The following is a 13,333-nucleotide window of genomic DNA, read 5'->3' on the forward strand; positions in this document are numbered from 1 at the left end:
ACAAAAGCTCTACATAAAAGTAAAATGTCCCACCCCCTGGTGAAAGCTGTTTTCAAAGCTCTGTATTCTTTCAGAATGTTGTAATACAGATTAACCTAATGTTTTTCTTCTGCTGATACAACAGTCTGGTTCCTCATTCTATTTGTGTGATTTCAGCTATCTTATCCTGGTTTTGATATTTTAAGATTTTACAAACTGCCTTTCAACTTAAAAAAATCTGCTTTTCTATTTCCTACACTTCAGAAGATGTATCTGTACTAAACACCTTTTACATCAAGCAAGTTTGTTTGGAGATTTATATATAAAAGCTATGCTAGAGGCAAAGAAATCCAAATAAGCCCCCAAAAAATCCCCTTTTGAACATACAGTTTCAGGAGAGCTTAGTTACCCTTCCAAGGCATGCAACTGAAAACCAGCAGACAAAATCCTCTTGGTCCATACCAGGAATACTGGGCTGCAGCAGGCCCATGTGCTAATTTAAGGTGCTCAGAGTGCTCCCAACCTGGAGAATGCCAGCTCATAGAAAGCATCCAGGGAAAGTGCTGCATGAGGAGGGACACAGCAATCCCTTAGAAACCCAAAACGAGACTGCAGCAGCAGGAGAAACCCTGTCCTACAATGGTCAAGGCAATACAGTGCCTCGATGGCACAAGACCTTTCTGGATTTTAGGGTTTCTGTTTGTACAGTTAAGGAGAAAAATCGAGAGTGGGTTTAATATCCCATATGACTATGAATGTCCTGTATACAAAATACTTTCTATTGCATTGAATTTTAGCTAATATTCCTTGATGTGATGAGGCTGACATTTGCAAATATTTAATAAAAATTGCAACGTTCAGAAACCTCAGGACTCACACACTTTCACATTAAAATGAGCAGGTGTTTAAGGTATCTGCTAGCAGTGCTTTTAGTCAGTAGTGTCCTTGTCTTATCATAACCTGTGTTACTTAAGCATAACAATTTCCAATCACATCACACCAAGCAGGAAGCCCAGGCTGTCAGCATAAATCTGGATTTCAGGCAGTTATTTAAATAGTTTTTGACACAGACTTGCTTCCTATGCAGACAGAAAAGTAAGATGTCCTCAGGATTCAGATAAGCTGGAAAGATGGAGAAAGAAGCTGCCTGACTACATTGTTTTGCTAGAAATTTCCATTGGAGAAATGTATTTTTCAGGCTGTGACACCTCAAACTGAACTAGCTTGCTTAAAATATTTTGAAATGCCTAAGGAAGATGTTTAGAACAACTTACACCACCTGATAATCCAGCCCGTTTCTTTCAGACGACACAATGAACAGCGTCAGTGTCAACATCAACAACCTGGCTTACAACTACACCATGCTGAATTTTAGCCATTTCAGTCCTAGAAGTCCTATCATTCTTTCAACAGAGTGAGAAACCCATTTCATTTTCCAGTGCAGGTTAAAAAGGATGAAAATCTGAAGCTGAGCAGCACCATTCCCATTCCATCGCTCCGTGCCCGCAGTCACCGTGTGCAGCTCTGCAGGGCCAGCTCCCCCCACCGTGGCAATCCCAGCTCTGGTTCTGCTGCAGTGGAAACCATTCCCTCTGCTCTGTGAGAGCTCCTGCACACTGGGGAAAGGCACAGGGACATAACTGGGCACAGCAAACTGCCATTTACACAGCGGGGGTTGCAACTGGGCACTGCTGCCAGTCTCGGGGCAATGCCAAGAAAACTGTTCTCACAGAAAGCTGGATTCAGGAAAATTACAAGCACTTCAAATCCCAAGATGTTTGTGTGACTGAATGTATGAAATTTATCTACAGAGAATGCCTAATTTAACGAGGCACAATTTTAATTAAATAACACAATCATGCTCATTGGCAGCATGATCAGTATTTCAAATACTTCTAAAACATCAGCTCCTGTTTGAAGTCCTGAGACATAGAGGAACTGAGGCCCTTAAGTGCTGTAGCAATGTAAGTTAAGAAAAAATAAAATCTCACATCTCACTTATTTCTTCTAGTACTGGTATTTCTACCTGAATAGGTCATATGGTTTCTTCTATCAGAACAGTTTAATTTTCTAGCACTATGTTTCAGTCTCTTTACTGTATTTCTCAGACTTTTTACTCCTTATTCTTATTTTTCAGAGTGAGAAAACCTGATTAAACTATGCTTTAGTCACATGCACATTCTAAATGACAGGACACTATAGCCACCCCTGCAATAATAAGCACCCGTGGGTGATTAATTTCTTTGGAGGTGAGCTGGGGGTGTTCTTGAGGAGCACAACTGTTATCTGCTATTTTTGACCTGCTATTCCTACTGCAGTAAAGTCATCTACTACTTGGTCTGCCATGTTCCTTGGGAATGCAGCTCATTTGTCTGTGCTGCAATGCTGAGGCACGGATGATGGCTAAAGGAAGCACTGGAATGCATCTGGGAAGGGAAAATTCAAAAATCTCCAAAACTTGGAGCTTTTGTCCTATTTATTTAAGCAATAAGTTGAAGCATCCTTATCATCTAATTAGAATGGCAGACATCATTTTCCCATCTTAATGTACGGGACTGATGTTTTGGTTTGACACTTGGTTGTTTCAGCATAACAGTGAATAAACTATGACCTACTTTGTGCACTACTGGATCACACAACTGGCTTGTGACAGTAGCTTAGGAAAAGTTTAGGCTCCCACACTCTATAAAAAGTACACTTCTTCACAGAACTCTAAAAACTACATTTAGTAATTTAAACAGTTGAAAACAGTAATGAAAAATACTATTAACTCAGACTATAAGAAGATGAAAATCCATTAAAGAAAATGTATTGGAATAACTTATTAGCAGGGGCTTAGAGTAAAATATATATATAGAAAGGAGTTTCACCCTAGCCTCCCAATGAAATGCCAAAGAAGCCTGAACATGAAATTGGAGCCACCAGCAATCTTGCTGAAATAAGACCTGACTTTTAAAGAGAAAGTTTTTTTATAAAGGGTTTATAATTTTAGCCTCTTACTATTGGAAGTCTGCCTGTATACAATTATTACTGAAACCTTTCACTCCAGGAAATATTCAGTCACTAGTGATAGGGAAATGATCTATTGAATACAGATATATTAAACAAATAAATGTTAAAATGAAAATTATTCCTACCCATAGACACTCCTGTAAGTCATGAATCTGAAATGGAACTGTTAGAGGATCACTCAGTAGAAGAGACTTCTGCAAAATGGATTTTTAAAAGTGACAGGACAAACCTAATTCTCCAAATCAGGAGCAGAGTTTGTCAAATGCTTAGTCTTGCTTTCGTGACTGTAGAGGACAAAAAGTTTCATGGCATTTTTTAATTCACTTAGGATCAGACTAGCAAAGCAAGAGCTGAAATACAGGAGACTTCCAAACACCAACATTCAGAGAGGCACATGGGAAATAAGGGCTGAAAGGTCTCTAGCAGAATTTGTTTGTCTGTGCAATGCACCATTGATTTCTTCATATTTTGACAGGAAGACTTAGAATTCATTAGAATATATTTGAATGGCATTTTTACAATACAAGGTGTACAAAAAGAAGAGAAATATGGGGAGATACAAGTATTGGAGTAGATAAACAACAGCCATGAACACCTGAGTTAGGAAAGAAAAAACTACAGAAAATTAGATGTACTGGAGACTGTTATTTAAAAGTATCCAAGTGTCCTCCAAATAATTCAATGACCTGAGATTTATGCAAAGACAGACACAGAAATACAAGAGCTGATGGAACACAACCCTGGACTGAGAAGAAAATCCAAAATGAAGGCAACCAGTGCATTTCCAGAGCATCTGATTAACGCAGTTTTTTTTTTCAATGCAAATACTCAAGAAAGAAAAAGAGAATGATGAAAATAGAAATCATCCCAGAGTGGCAGGTCCTCAGCTGAATTTGGGGATTTACAGGCAGAAACCAACACGGGCAGAAATCCAGAACTCCGGATTTGCTGGGCAGCTTCATGAAAACTGCATTTATCCCCATTAGCCCCTCTTATTTCTGACATGATTCCAACTTGCAAAATGTGATGGGTTCTGTGAAGTTACCAAATTTAAACTCTTGTGCAGACTAAAACAAAGCATCAGGTAAGAAATCAGACTGCTCCATCAGAAAACAATCCTGGTGACTGAGGGAGGGCTCCAAGGGAGCCAGGACAAGCAGCTCCTGGGTTCTGCAATCTGTCAGACATTTCTTTGTTCTCCCTGAGTCCCATTTCAGCACCCCACTAACAGCTCGTGGTCTTTCTCTCCCTGCCCCACTTCCCCCCTTCTTTTTTTTAACCCAGGATCTCAAATCTTGCTTTGCTGCAGGACTATTTGGAGGCTTTATTTTTCAGCTGGTGACAGGCTTTTCTCCAAGCTTCTAACACATCCCATAGTTATAAATAGAAATTTGGGGTTTGCTTATCTAAATGGCTTACAAAAAACACCAGCAGCATTTTCAATAAAAATGCTCCAATGTTTTTCATTTTTAAGGTTAAAAGCAGAAAAAGGAAACTAAGAAGATTGCAGAATCCATGAAGAGTTTCTCCCGTCTTTACAAAAAACCAACCAAACAAAAAATATGTTTATATAATCACAGAAAATCACCAATTTTCGCTTTTTCCATTACAAATGATTATTAACAACTGCAGAGTGACGAGTGAAAATACAGCTTTGGTACTGGGGGATTAGTTCAGACTTGTGCTCCCAGGCCCACTGCTGTGCCTGTGTAAGCACAGCTCAGAAGATCACGTGCTGCAGTTTATCTAAATGATCATCTTTCCTTTTTATTTTTGCTAACATTCCCAACGTAGTTTCAGAAATTAAATGTTACTGTAATCTTTATAAATTTTCAAAGATGTCTGAGTCCAGGGTGTGGACCAATAAATTGGATTCTGTATCATGAGTCTTATGACTTTTATCACTACATTCTCAGCTGTTAGTGCCAAGATTAAACTTTCAGAAACATCTCAAGCATTTTGAATTAAGCTTGTGAAAACCACTAGCACATACTCAGCCTTCGGTATTGCTTTGTTCTTTGATTTTCTTTTTCTTTTTTTTTTCCTCTTTAAAAAAAAAGAAAATTTAAGGTCTTCTCCTATGCAAGTCAAATTTTATGCATGTGCTTTTAAATCAAAAGCAATCATATATATGCCTCCATTTAAAACCATTTTGACTGCAGCACTTTTGCTTTCAGAAAGACAAAAACAAATAACTGTAAATACAGTCATGTTTTTAAAAAAAAGGAGGGTGAAATTATTTTAAGTGCAGTGTCCTAGTGACAGCAAACAGCCTTCCACTTTTAACCTGTTTATAAAGCTTAGTTTGAAACCAAGTTATTAGAAAAAACACATTCAACACAGAAGATCTTAATATATATATATGTGTGTATATAAATCTGTTATATAATATAACAGATTAAAAGTGTAAAACCATAGAATATGAAGAGGTCATCACTTACAAGAATTCCATTATGAGATTAATTAAAGAATTACAGCTGCAGTAAAAGAAGGACGTATGAAATTAGTAACAAATTATTTTGTTTAAAACTTCCTCAATTATTTCAATCACCCTTGGTGAAAGTGGCAAGGGGAAAAAAAAAACCTCTCACATAAAACTGATTAATTCCTTACATTTTACAGGGCTGAATTTTCCTAAATAAACCAAAGAGAAGCAGTCTGTATGAAATCCATTAGCTATTCAGACTATGCCTTTTCCTAATCCAACATTTTTACCTGCAGTAATTTTAAATATTATCTTAAGCCTAGTGTAAGATTTCCCATTTATAAATATATCCTCTTTTCAATATTTTCGTTGGGAAACGACTCAGTCCTACAAACAAGCTTGTGGCTGTAACTTCATTTATGGCCCCAATAATAAGGATGTTTATGGAATGAATTTAAAGAAATTTCACAGTGTAACCATTTTTTTTTCCTGGGTTCTGAATGTAACATTTTTCTCTTCTCCAATTAATTCATCTTTGATGTGATATGATTGCATACAGGCATCCTTCAAAAGAATGCAGACTAGACTTCCCCTGTTCAGCTTAACTTGATATTAAGCTTTTGAATCCTTCCTCATGGTTCAGGTGGAGGCATCACAGCTGGAGGAGGAGTGAGTGACTCCTTCTCAAAAAAGCATTTCTTTGCTTCTTGACACTGTGCATCTGTTCCTGCTCTAGCACCATAAATATGCAGCCTGCTCTCCCTTGTATCTCACTCATATTAGCAGGGATTTTTCAGAACACCTCCATTTTGAGCTCTTCAGAGTATTGCTGGATGCATCTTCCCAAGGGAAAAGATTATTGCCATGAGAGAAGTATTTTTTAAATCTCTCCAGATAGGTAAGTAATAACTTCTACTGCCAAAGGAAAAATACAGCTTGAAAATTGAATAGAATGTAAAAGAATGTTCCCTCCTGTATCTGGAAATCACCCCCCTCACCTGCTGTGAAGATTACTTTCTGTCTTATTTTGATTTAAGTACATTTTCCACACACTGTGCCCTCTCTGTTACACAAGTGCCTTGCAAAGCCCAGGCTATGGTTGATTTATAAGACCTGCCAGCTAATAGGGTCACAATTGATATTGCTGTAAATCCAGGAATATTTTTTTCTTTTACTATTTTCCCTAAGAATACTGATTTTTAAAAGTAAAAGTTCACAAATTTTGTGCAGGTAAGAACAAGAAAAAAATTCCCTTAGGACATAACATAGCTGGAAGTACAATTTGTGTAACAGCAGCAGTGGTCTTTCCAACAGCAGAGAAGTAACCACTGCAGCAGAGTGTTTGGTCACATAAGTGATGAAGATTTTGGTATTTTCATTAAAAAGTTTAAATATTTTTCAAATTCCTTTCATTGTAGGACTGACACTTTTTCATTTCCAGTGCTGTCCCATCAGTACTAAATCTGCTCAAAAAGGTGCTCAGAACCACAATCTGCTATTCACTCACATTCTCTGGAGGTTGAGTTTTAATTAACTGCATTTTCTGTAGAAAGCAAACAATTTTTTATTTCTGTAAAAAACTGTGGAACAAATTTATCCCATCAGCTGTGCTATATTAGAGAAAATTCCTTCTCCCTTCAAGTCTAAAGCTGTGAGCCACTAAACTGAGTCTTAAGTGTTATGCTTATCTCTACATTTTCAGTCTGAAATTGTTCAGAGTAAGGCCTGTCATACCTTAAATATAGATCATTTTGTGGAATGTAATTTTACACAGCAGTGGAGCAGTATAGCAAATAAAATGTCAGCCAAGAATGCTCTAGCTTTATGATCCTGGATACATGCTGAAGGAAACACACTTTCTTCTTTGCACTCAAAAAGAAATTTTGCCAGCATATGCATTAAAAGAGGTCAACAGTCCTGCAAGGTGCTATTAATGCATAAAGTAATTTTCATGCTGCTTTCACACTTCCTATCCTAGAGCACTTTGCAAAACTCATAATAAAGAGTATAAAAGATGGACTGAGAGAAGGCTGCAGAACTCCACAGGAGCAAACGGGGAAGTTTCTCCTGCAGCGAAGCAGGGGGTGGGTCAGTGGCTGGCAGGAGGCACCAGCACAGCCCACAGAACCATGTGTGCCCTGCAGGGCACAGCAGCTCCTCTGCCACCGAGTGCCCACCACAGCTGGGCACTTCTGCTCCCCTGCACCTCTGCTCTGGCTGCAGGGGCTGTGTCCCTGCTGGCAGTGGGTCTGGCAGCTGAGCCCGCAGGAAAGGCTCCCAGGGCAGCAGAGCAGAGGAGCCTCTGTGCCCCTGCCAAGGGAGGGGAGCATGGCAGCAGCCTCGGCCAAGGCAGCACAGGGCTGCCTTTTTAATGGGGAAGTGGCTGGATCACCCCATCAAAATGAGACTTTTGGTCTCAACTAGAAAAAGAAGAGACCCTCCAGAAGTATTTAATTCTGGTGTAGTTTTAATGAAAAGTCAGCTGTTTGTTTCAAAATTAATGGACATGTTTTAACACGCTTTCTGAAACCCAAAAAATAAGTGAAGAATTACTTTGGATTTGTTAATTACAATCAGTTTACATTTCTAATGTCTTAGTATCTTTTTTTAAGTATCACATACAAACACATTTTCATAAAATTATGTTTTTACCTAGAACAGAGCCTTGCAATAAGGTTTCATTGCACTGAAAATCCCAACAAAGCAGACTCTGCCTGTTAGCTTGCATTAACTGAGTCTTTGGCTGATATTTCCATGGAAGGTATGCTGATCTTTCTAGTAGTGTCAATAGAATCACATTACTGCTCGAGTCATCATTTTCTAAAAGCTGTTTGGCAGCTCACCATTCATCCCCTACAGTTAGATTCAACACTGCTTACAGCATCTAATAAACACAGTTAGTTATATACAAATTAAAGAGATCCTTCAGTGTTTTTCCTAATGTGGTTAATTTCATAATAAAATGCTGTATCTACTTAAAAATGTTACTTTTTTTTTTTTGACCATGAATCTTAATGCTTTATTTGTGATATCTGAGGTCTTAGTAACAATAAATGCTTTTTCTGCTTGATACAAAGAGTTCGGTGGTTTAATTAAAGGGGATTAATTGAATTAACCAAATTAATTAATTCAGTTAAACCAAATGCTTAGAAAGACAAGGTTAAAAAGTAGTTGTGTTATGCTCTTCATTATTGTGTGAGTGTTCACAATCCACTTCAGCACAAAGTCAGCTGGGTAGGATGGAACCACTGGTGAAAGCAATTAAACTAACCTTGCTGGCTTTACAGTGAAATAGGGTTTAATGACACTAATAAACAGCAGGATAATAAGAGCAGAAAAAAAGAGCAGCTGGAGCACTAACAAAATGAATTATGGCATCACAGCTGAGATTGATAATGAAAACCCCTGGACAGTAACTTCTCCAGCTAGTCCAGCTGTTTCCAAATAGCCATCTGTCTGGGCCCCAAGGCTATTTGATGTGTGGATACTCTTAAATTAACTTAGCAGAGCTCAGTCAAGAAGCTACAGGAACAGTGTGATAATGTTGAAAGCTGATGTGATATTAGCAATATAAACTTATACTGGTTTAAGAAAAAAAATTGAAAAGGGGTAATTTTGCAACTTTCTTTGATGTGATGAAACAGCTGTGTGTCCTAGAGTCCTAAAATAAATTATTTGATGACAGGAAAGCTCTGTGAGAGTGATTAAAAGGAAATTTGTTTTTCCTTTTGAAACAATTAGGCAAAGGAAGTCTTATCTCTACATAAGTCTCCAAAACAACTTAAGTATAGTTTATAGGAAGATTAAATTTCTTCAGACACAGGAGTTTTTTAATCAATTCAACTGTCAAATGACACAGTCCACCCTTAGCCCCTATTTTTCTTCATTGCAGCATTCTGAGAATGGGTTCACCTTGTCCTCTGAAAATCAGCTTGTAATTTTCCCCTTTAAGATTTTACATGCATGAAGACTGCAAACTATGACTGTGTAATCATCTAATATCATATTCATCCTTTTCCACATTGGTGTGTTGTGAATATATAGGTTTGTTTCTCAGAAGTGGGAAAAATGCATCTCTAACTTTTGCTGGTATCATGGACAATGGAATGTGTGAAAAAACATGCCTTGATGAGATGATAAAAATATTAACAAATTGAAAAGAGAGTCCAAGCCACAAACATTAAATTGCAATCACTTAAAAAGCATTAGCAAGCCTGCGAGGTCAACCTCTATCATTATCTCCAGAAATGCAATTAACAGTGACAGAATTAATTATGTATTACAAACAGAAAAATTCATCTTTTATGTTTCAAATTTATAATGAGAATAATTTTAAGATAGGAGATTTGAATTCACTGTTTTCAGATATTTAAACTCATATATATATATATATATCTGTGTTTTCTTTTAAAAAGAAAAGATGCCTAAAATTATTTACGAGCTCATAATAAACTGTAGTAGAGAGGCTATGAAATCCCACTTGAATAAAACTTTGATTGCTTTGCCAAAATTTTCTTTCTATGTCAGTCAAGTCTGCTGGAAGACAATGTCTCACTGATTTTATCTTTTCATCATTTTTGTGCTCTATCATTACATTATTTAATCTTCTAGATCTAAGCTACTAAAACCAAGAATGCTACTTCCCTTAATGCATATGAACACCCTATATATACAAACACATATAAACACAGTTTTTTCCTGTTGTGATGTATGATTTTGTTCCTCAGAATTAATTAATTTCAGCTATTAAAGATCCCTTAGGCAATTTCAAGGACTGGTAAATAAAACCTGATATTTCATAGATTAAAACTGCAACATAAATATAAATAAATGTTGGAGAATCTACAGAGCCCTTGTAACAAAGTCCTATCACCAAAAATTATCACTCTCCTGTAGTTCAGGGCAAAGATTGACCATCACAGCTGTGCCAGTGCCAGCAGACTGGAGGGCACCCTGAGCTGACTGCTGCCACATCACTTCCCTCTCTTCTACACCTGAACAGCCCAGCTGAACAGCCTCACACCTTCCCTTGGCTGTGGAGGTCCCTCCCTGCATGATCAGGGCTCAGTCAGCCACAGAGGCTGGGAAAATGCACACTGGCTGAGGAGCCAGGGAGTCCTGCATGAGCAGACACAGAGGCTGCAAGTAATCATCATTTGATGATGATGATGATGATTATTTGTGTTACTAAGTGAATGGTAACTTGGCCCTGTCAGTAAAGCCTTGTCCACAAACAGGACCAAAAAATAACACATTACAGTGCCAGTTCTTGAAGCAATCTGGCTTTATTTCCCTTGGCAATTTTTTAGGTTGTTTGGGTTTGTTTTCTAATTTTTTTTTTTTAGAACTGTACAGACCAAATTCTGCTGTAAATAACTACAGGAAAATGCCAATAGAATATCTACCAGATAGAAATCCCACAGTCCAGAAAAATTGTACTACAACCCATCTGGTAAAAATCAGCTTTATATGATGAGTAGCTGGTAGGTGTCTAATCCTGCCCTAGGAAATACTGTGCCAGCAAATTGTTATAGTTTTCTGAAAATATTGAATTTAGGCCCTATCTTGTATTTTTCATTGCCACTTTCAGCTGCACAGGCAACTCAAGTAGAGTAAGTATTGACTGTAAAGAAACAGCCAAGCATTTCCAGCAGACATTACCTTCTCTCTCAGCATTAGTGTCCTACTGTGTGGCCTATTTTTTAATACAACTCAAAGTATAAAAACTCAACACAATGTAAAAAACAAACCAACCAACCAAAGAAACCCCATAATTTAATTCACTTACCTTTGGCTTCCTGTTTAGCCCAGAATTTTCTCACTACCTCATTAATGTACCTCTCCTCTCTCAGCTTCTTTTGCCACTGACGTAGCTCTTGTACTTCACTATCACAACGAACCTGTGAAAGGGGAATCAGAAAAGAATACAAAAATTATATACTTTTGTGTTATCCAGGATGAGGATACAATTTTTTTCACAAGGCTGTGGCTGGGCAAATATGTGACAGCCATCCTTTCTGCTGGGCCTGAGGTAAAAGCAAAATCCCAGAGGTTTTCAGTTTTCAGCTTACACAGAAATAAAATCCACATAATTGACAAATCCAATTGAAAACATAAATATGTCTATTAGGGAATCACTTTGATTACCAAGGACTCCTGGGAATGATATTGCAGTGAGATGCTAATTCTTTGAGTTAATTAAAATTTAAAGCCTTATGCTGAAGGGTATTAGTGCCTTCAGAAAAGCATAACACTATAAAACCAGCCCACTGACCAAAATAATAGAGCAGAAGAGACACATAAAGGGTCATGCAGAAGAAAATTTATTCCATCAACCTGATTCACACCTGCCATCAGCTGCAAATAGGCTGACTGGCAATCCCACCCACACAATTTTCACAAACAGGAGAGCCATTAATCTGTTATTTAAAGTAATTGGACTGCATTACAAGGTACCTATTCTTTGTCAGTCAATCACCCCGTGAAAGGCATAATTCTGCTTCCACAAAAAAAATACAACAGTCAAAGGCCTTGATTTCATTTAGATGTAAGCTGAATGTTTCTAGTATTGTTTTTGTACTGGTGTAGTTCCTACTAACATAGAAGTGAACTAGTTACATTAACAGCTTTTACCACTCTGCTACTTCCACTTGTTGTAAGCAGGATTTGATTAATTAGCAGAGTGCTGCCCATGGTTGGCATTCACACAATTACTGCCTCCAGTGCACGAGGTCCTGTCCTGAACAGCAGTGGAAAGGGACATGCAGCATTACCTTGGACACTGGGGATTCTTCTCTTGGTCATACGCAAATTGTAATAGACTTATTTTAAAAATGCCGTTTCTGGGGTTTGGGATTTTCTTCTTAAATGTTACATATAAAAATGTCACTGTTTCAGGACTCCATTTAGAGAAGTTGTGGCTGCCCCATCCCTGGCAGAGTGCAAGGCCAGGCTGGATGGGGCTCTGAGCAGCCTGCTCTGGTGGAAGGTGTCCCTGCCTATGGCAGCAGGGCTGGAAATGGATGATCCTTAAGGTTCCTTCCAACACAAACCATTCCATGATTCTAAGGTTCAATGTCCTAGTAATTCACTCTGAAGTGGAACAACATGGTAGAAACAAGCAGCAATAAGTTCAGTTTCTCCTGGACACATTTTTGCTTGCAGGAAGATAAGGACTTTGTTCCCTAGAAAATTTCTAAATGAAATTGTGTATCTTGTATTCTTACAGGATATGGTGAAGAGTTTGCTCTGTGACTTGAACTCTATTATACGCTCTTCTCCATTACCTCTGTTTTTCTCCCACTTTACTAAGACACATACAGAGCAAAAGAGCACAACTTAGTTTTCCACTAGTTATAGAAAACTCCAAACCTTAAAGAAAACAGTTTAAATTATTTATCAAAAGTATTCTTCCTCCCAGGATTTCTCCTCTATGCTGCAGCTAAGAATGCAATAAACAGTAGCTGAACTCCCACAGCACTTTTCAATCCACTGAGGAGAAGATAACTTGCTATGTTTCAGACACTGCACTGGCAGGGCAGAAATACAATACAAGGTTACTCAATCAATAAAAACAGACAAGACTTTTGCTCAGTGACTTGAGATCAGATACATCTTAGAGCTCCAATAATATTCCATTATACTGATATAGTTCTGTTGTATCTTCTATAAAAGTTATAAGGGCTTCTTACAAGGTTTCTATGAAATTTTAAAAATTAAAGAAGTTACAGCTACTAGTGATACTAGTAATAGTTATAGAAAAAAAATAAGGTAATGCTCTATTAAATCCATCAGATACTATTTTCAAATACAAAATATAATCCAAACACAGGATAATTTCTTTAGGCTTTCAAGAGACATTTTTTCTTTTATGCTGTCATATAAGACAGCATATTTGCTTTTATAAGCCAAATAATT

The 13,333-nt window shown here is 37.6% G+C and overlaps 1 protein-coding gene across 1 annotated transcript in view; it reads right to left on the bottom strand.

Annotated features, from left to right (window-relative positions):
- Window positions 1–3,684: 3,684 nt before the first annotated feature.
- IQCK (IQ motif containing K) overlaps window positions 3,685–13,333 on the bottom strand; it is a 31,600-nt gene continuing 21,951 nt past the window's right edge. Inside the window, exons 8-9 of the mRNA XM_041462121.1 lie at window positions 11,205–11,316; window positions 3,685–3,818 (exon numbers count right to left, since the gene is read on the bottom strand). Coding sequence (XP_041318055.1) covers window positions 3,685–3,818; window positions 11,205–11,316 — 246 coding nt within the window. The remainder of the gene's footprint in view (window positions 3,819–11,204; window positions 11,317–13,333) is intronic.

Source organism: Pyrgilauda ruficollis, unplaced genomic scaffold (assembly GCF_017590135.1).
Source record: "Pyrgilauda ruficollis isolate IOZ18807 unplaced genomic scaffold, ASM1759013v1 scaffold16, whole genome shotgun sequence".
In the NCBI taxonomy this organism is placed as follows: Eukaryota; Metazoa; Chordata; class Aves; order Passeriformes; family Passeridae; genus Pyrgilauda; species Pyrgilauda ruficollis.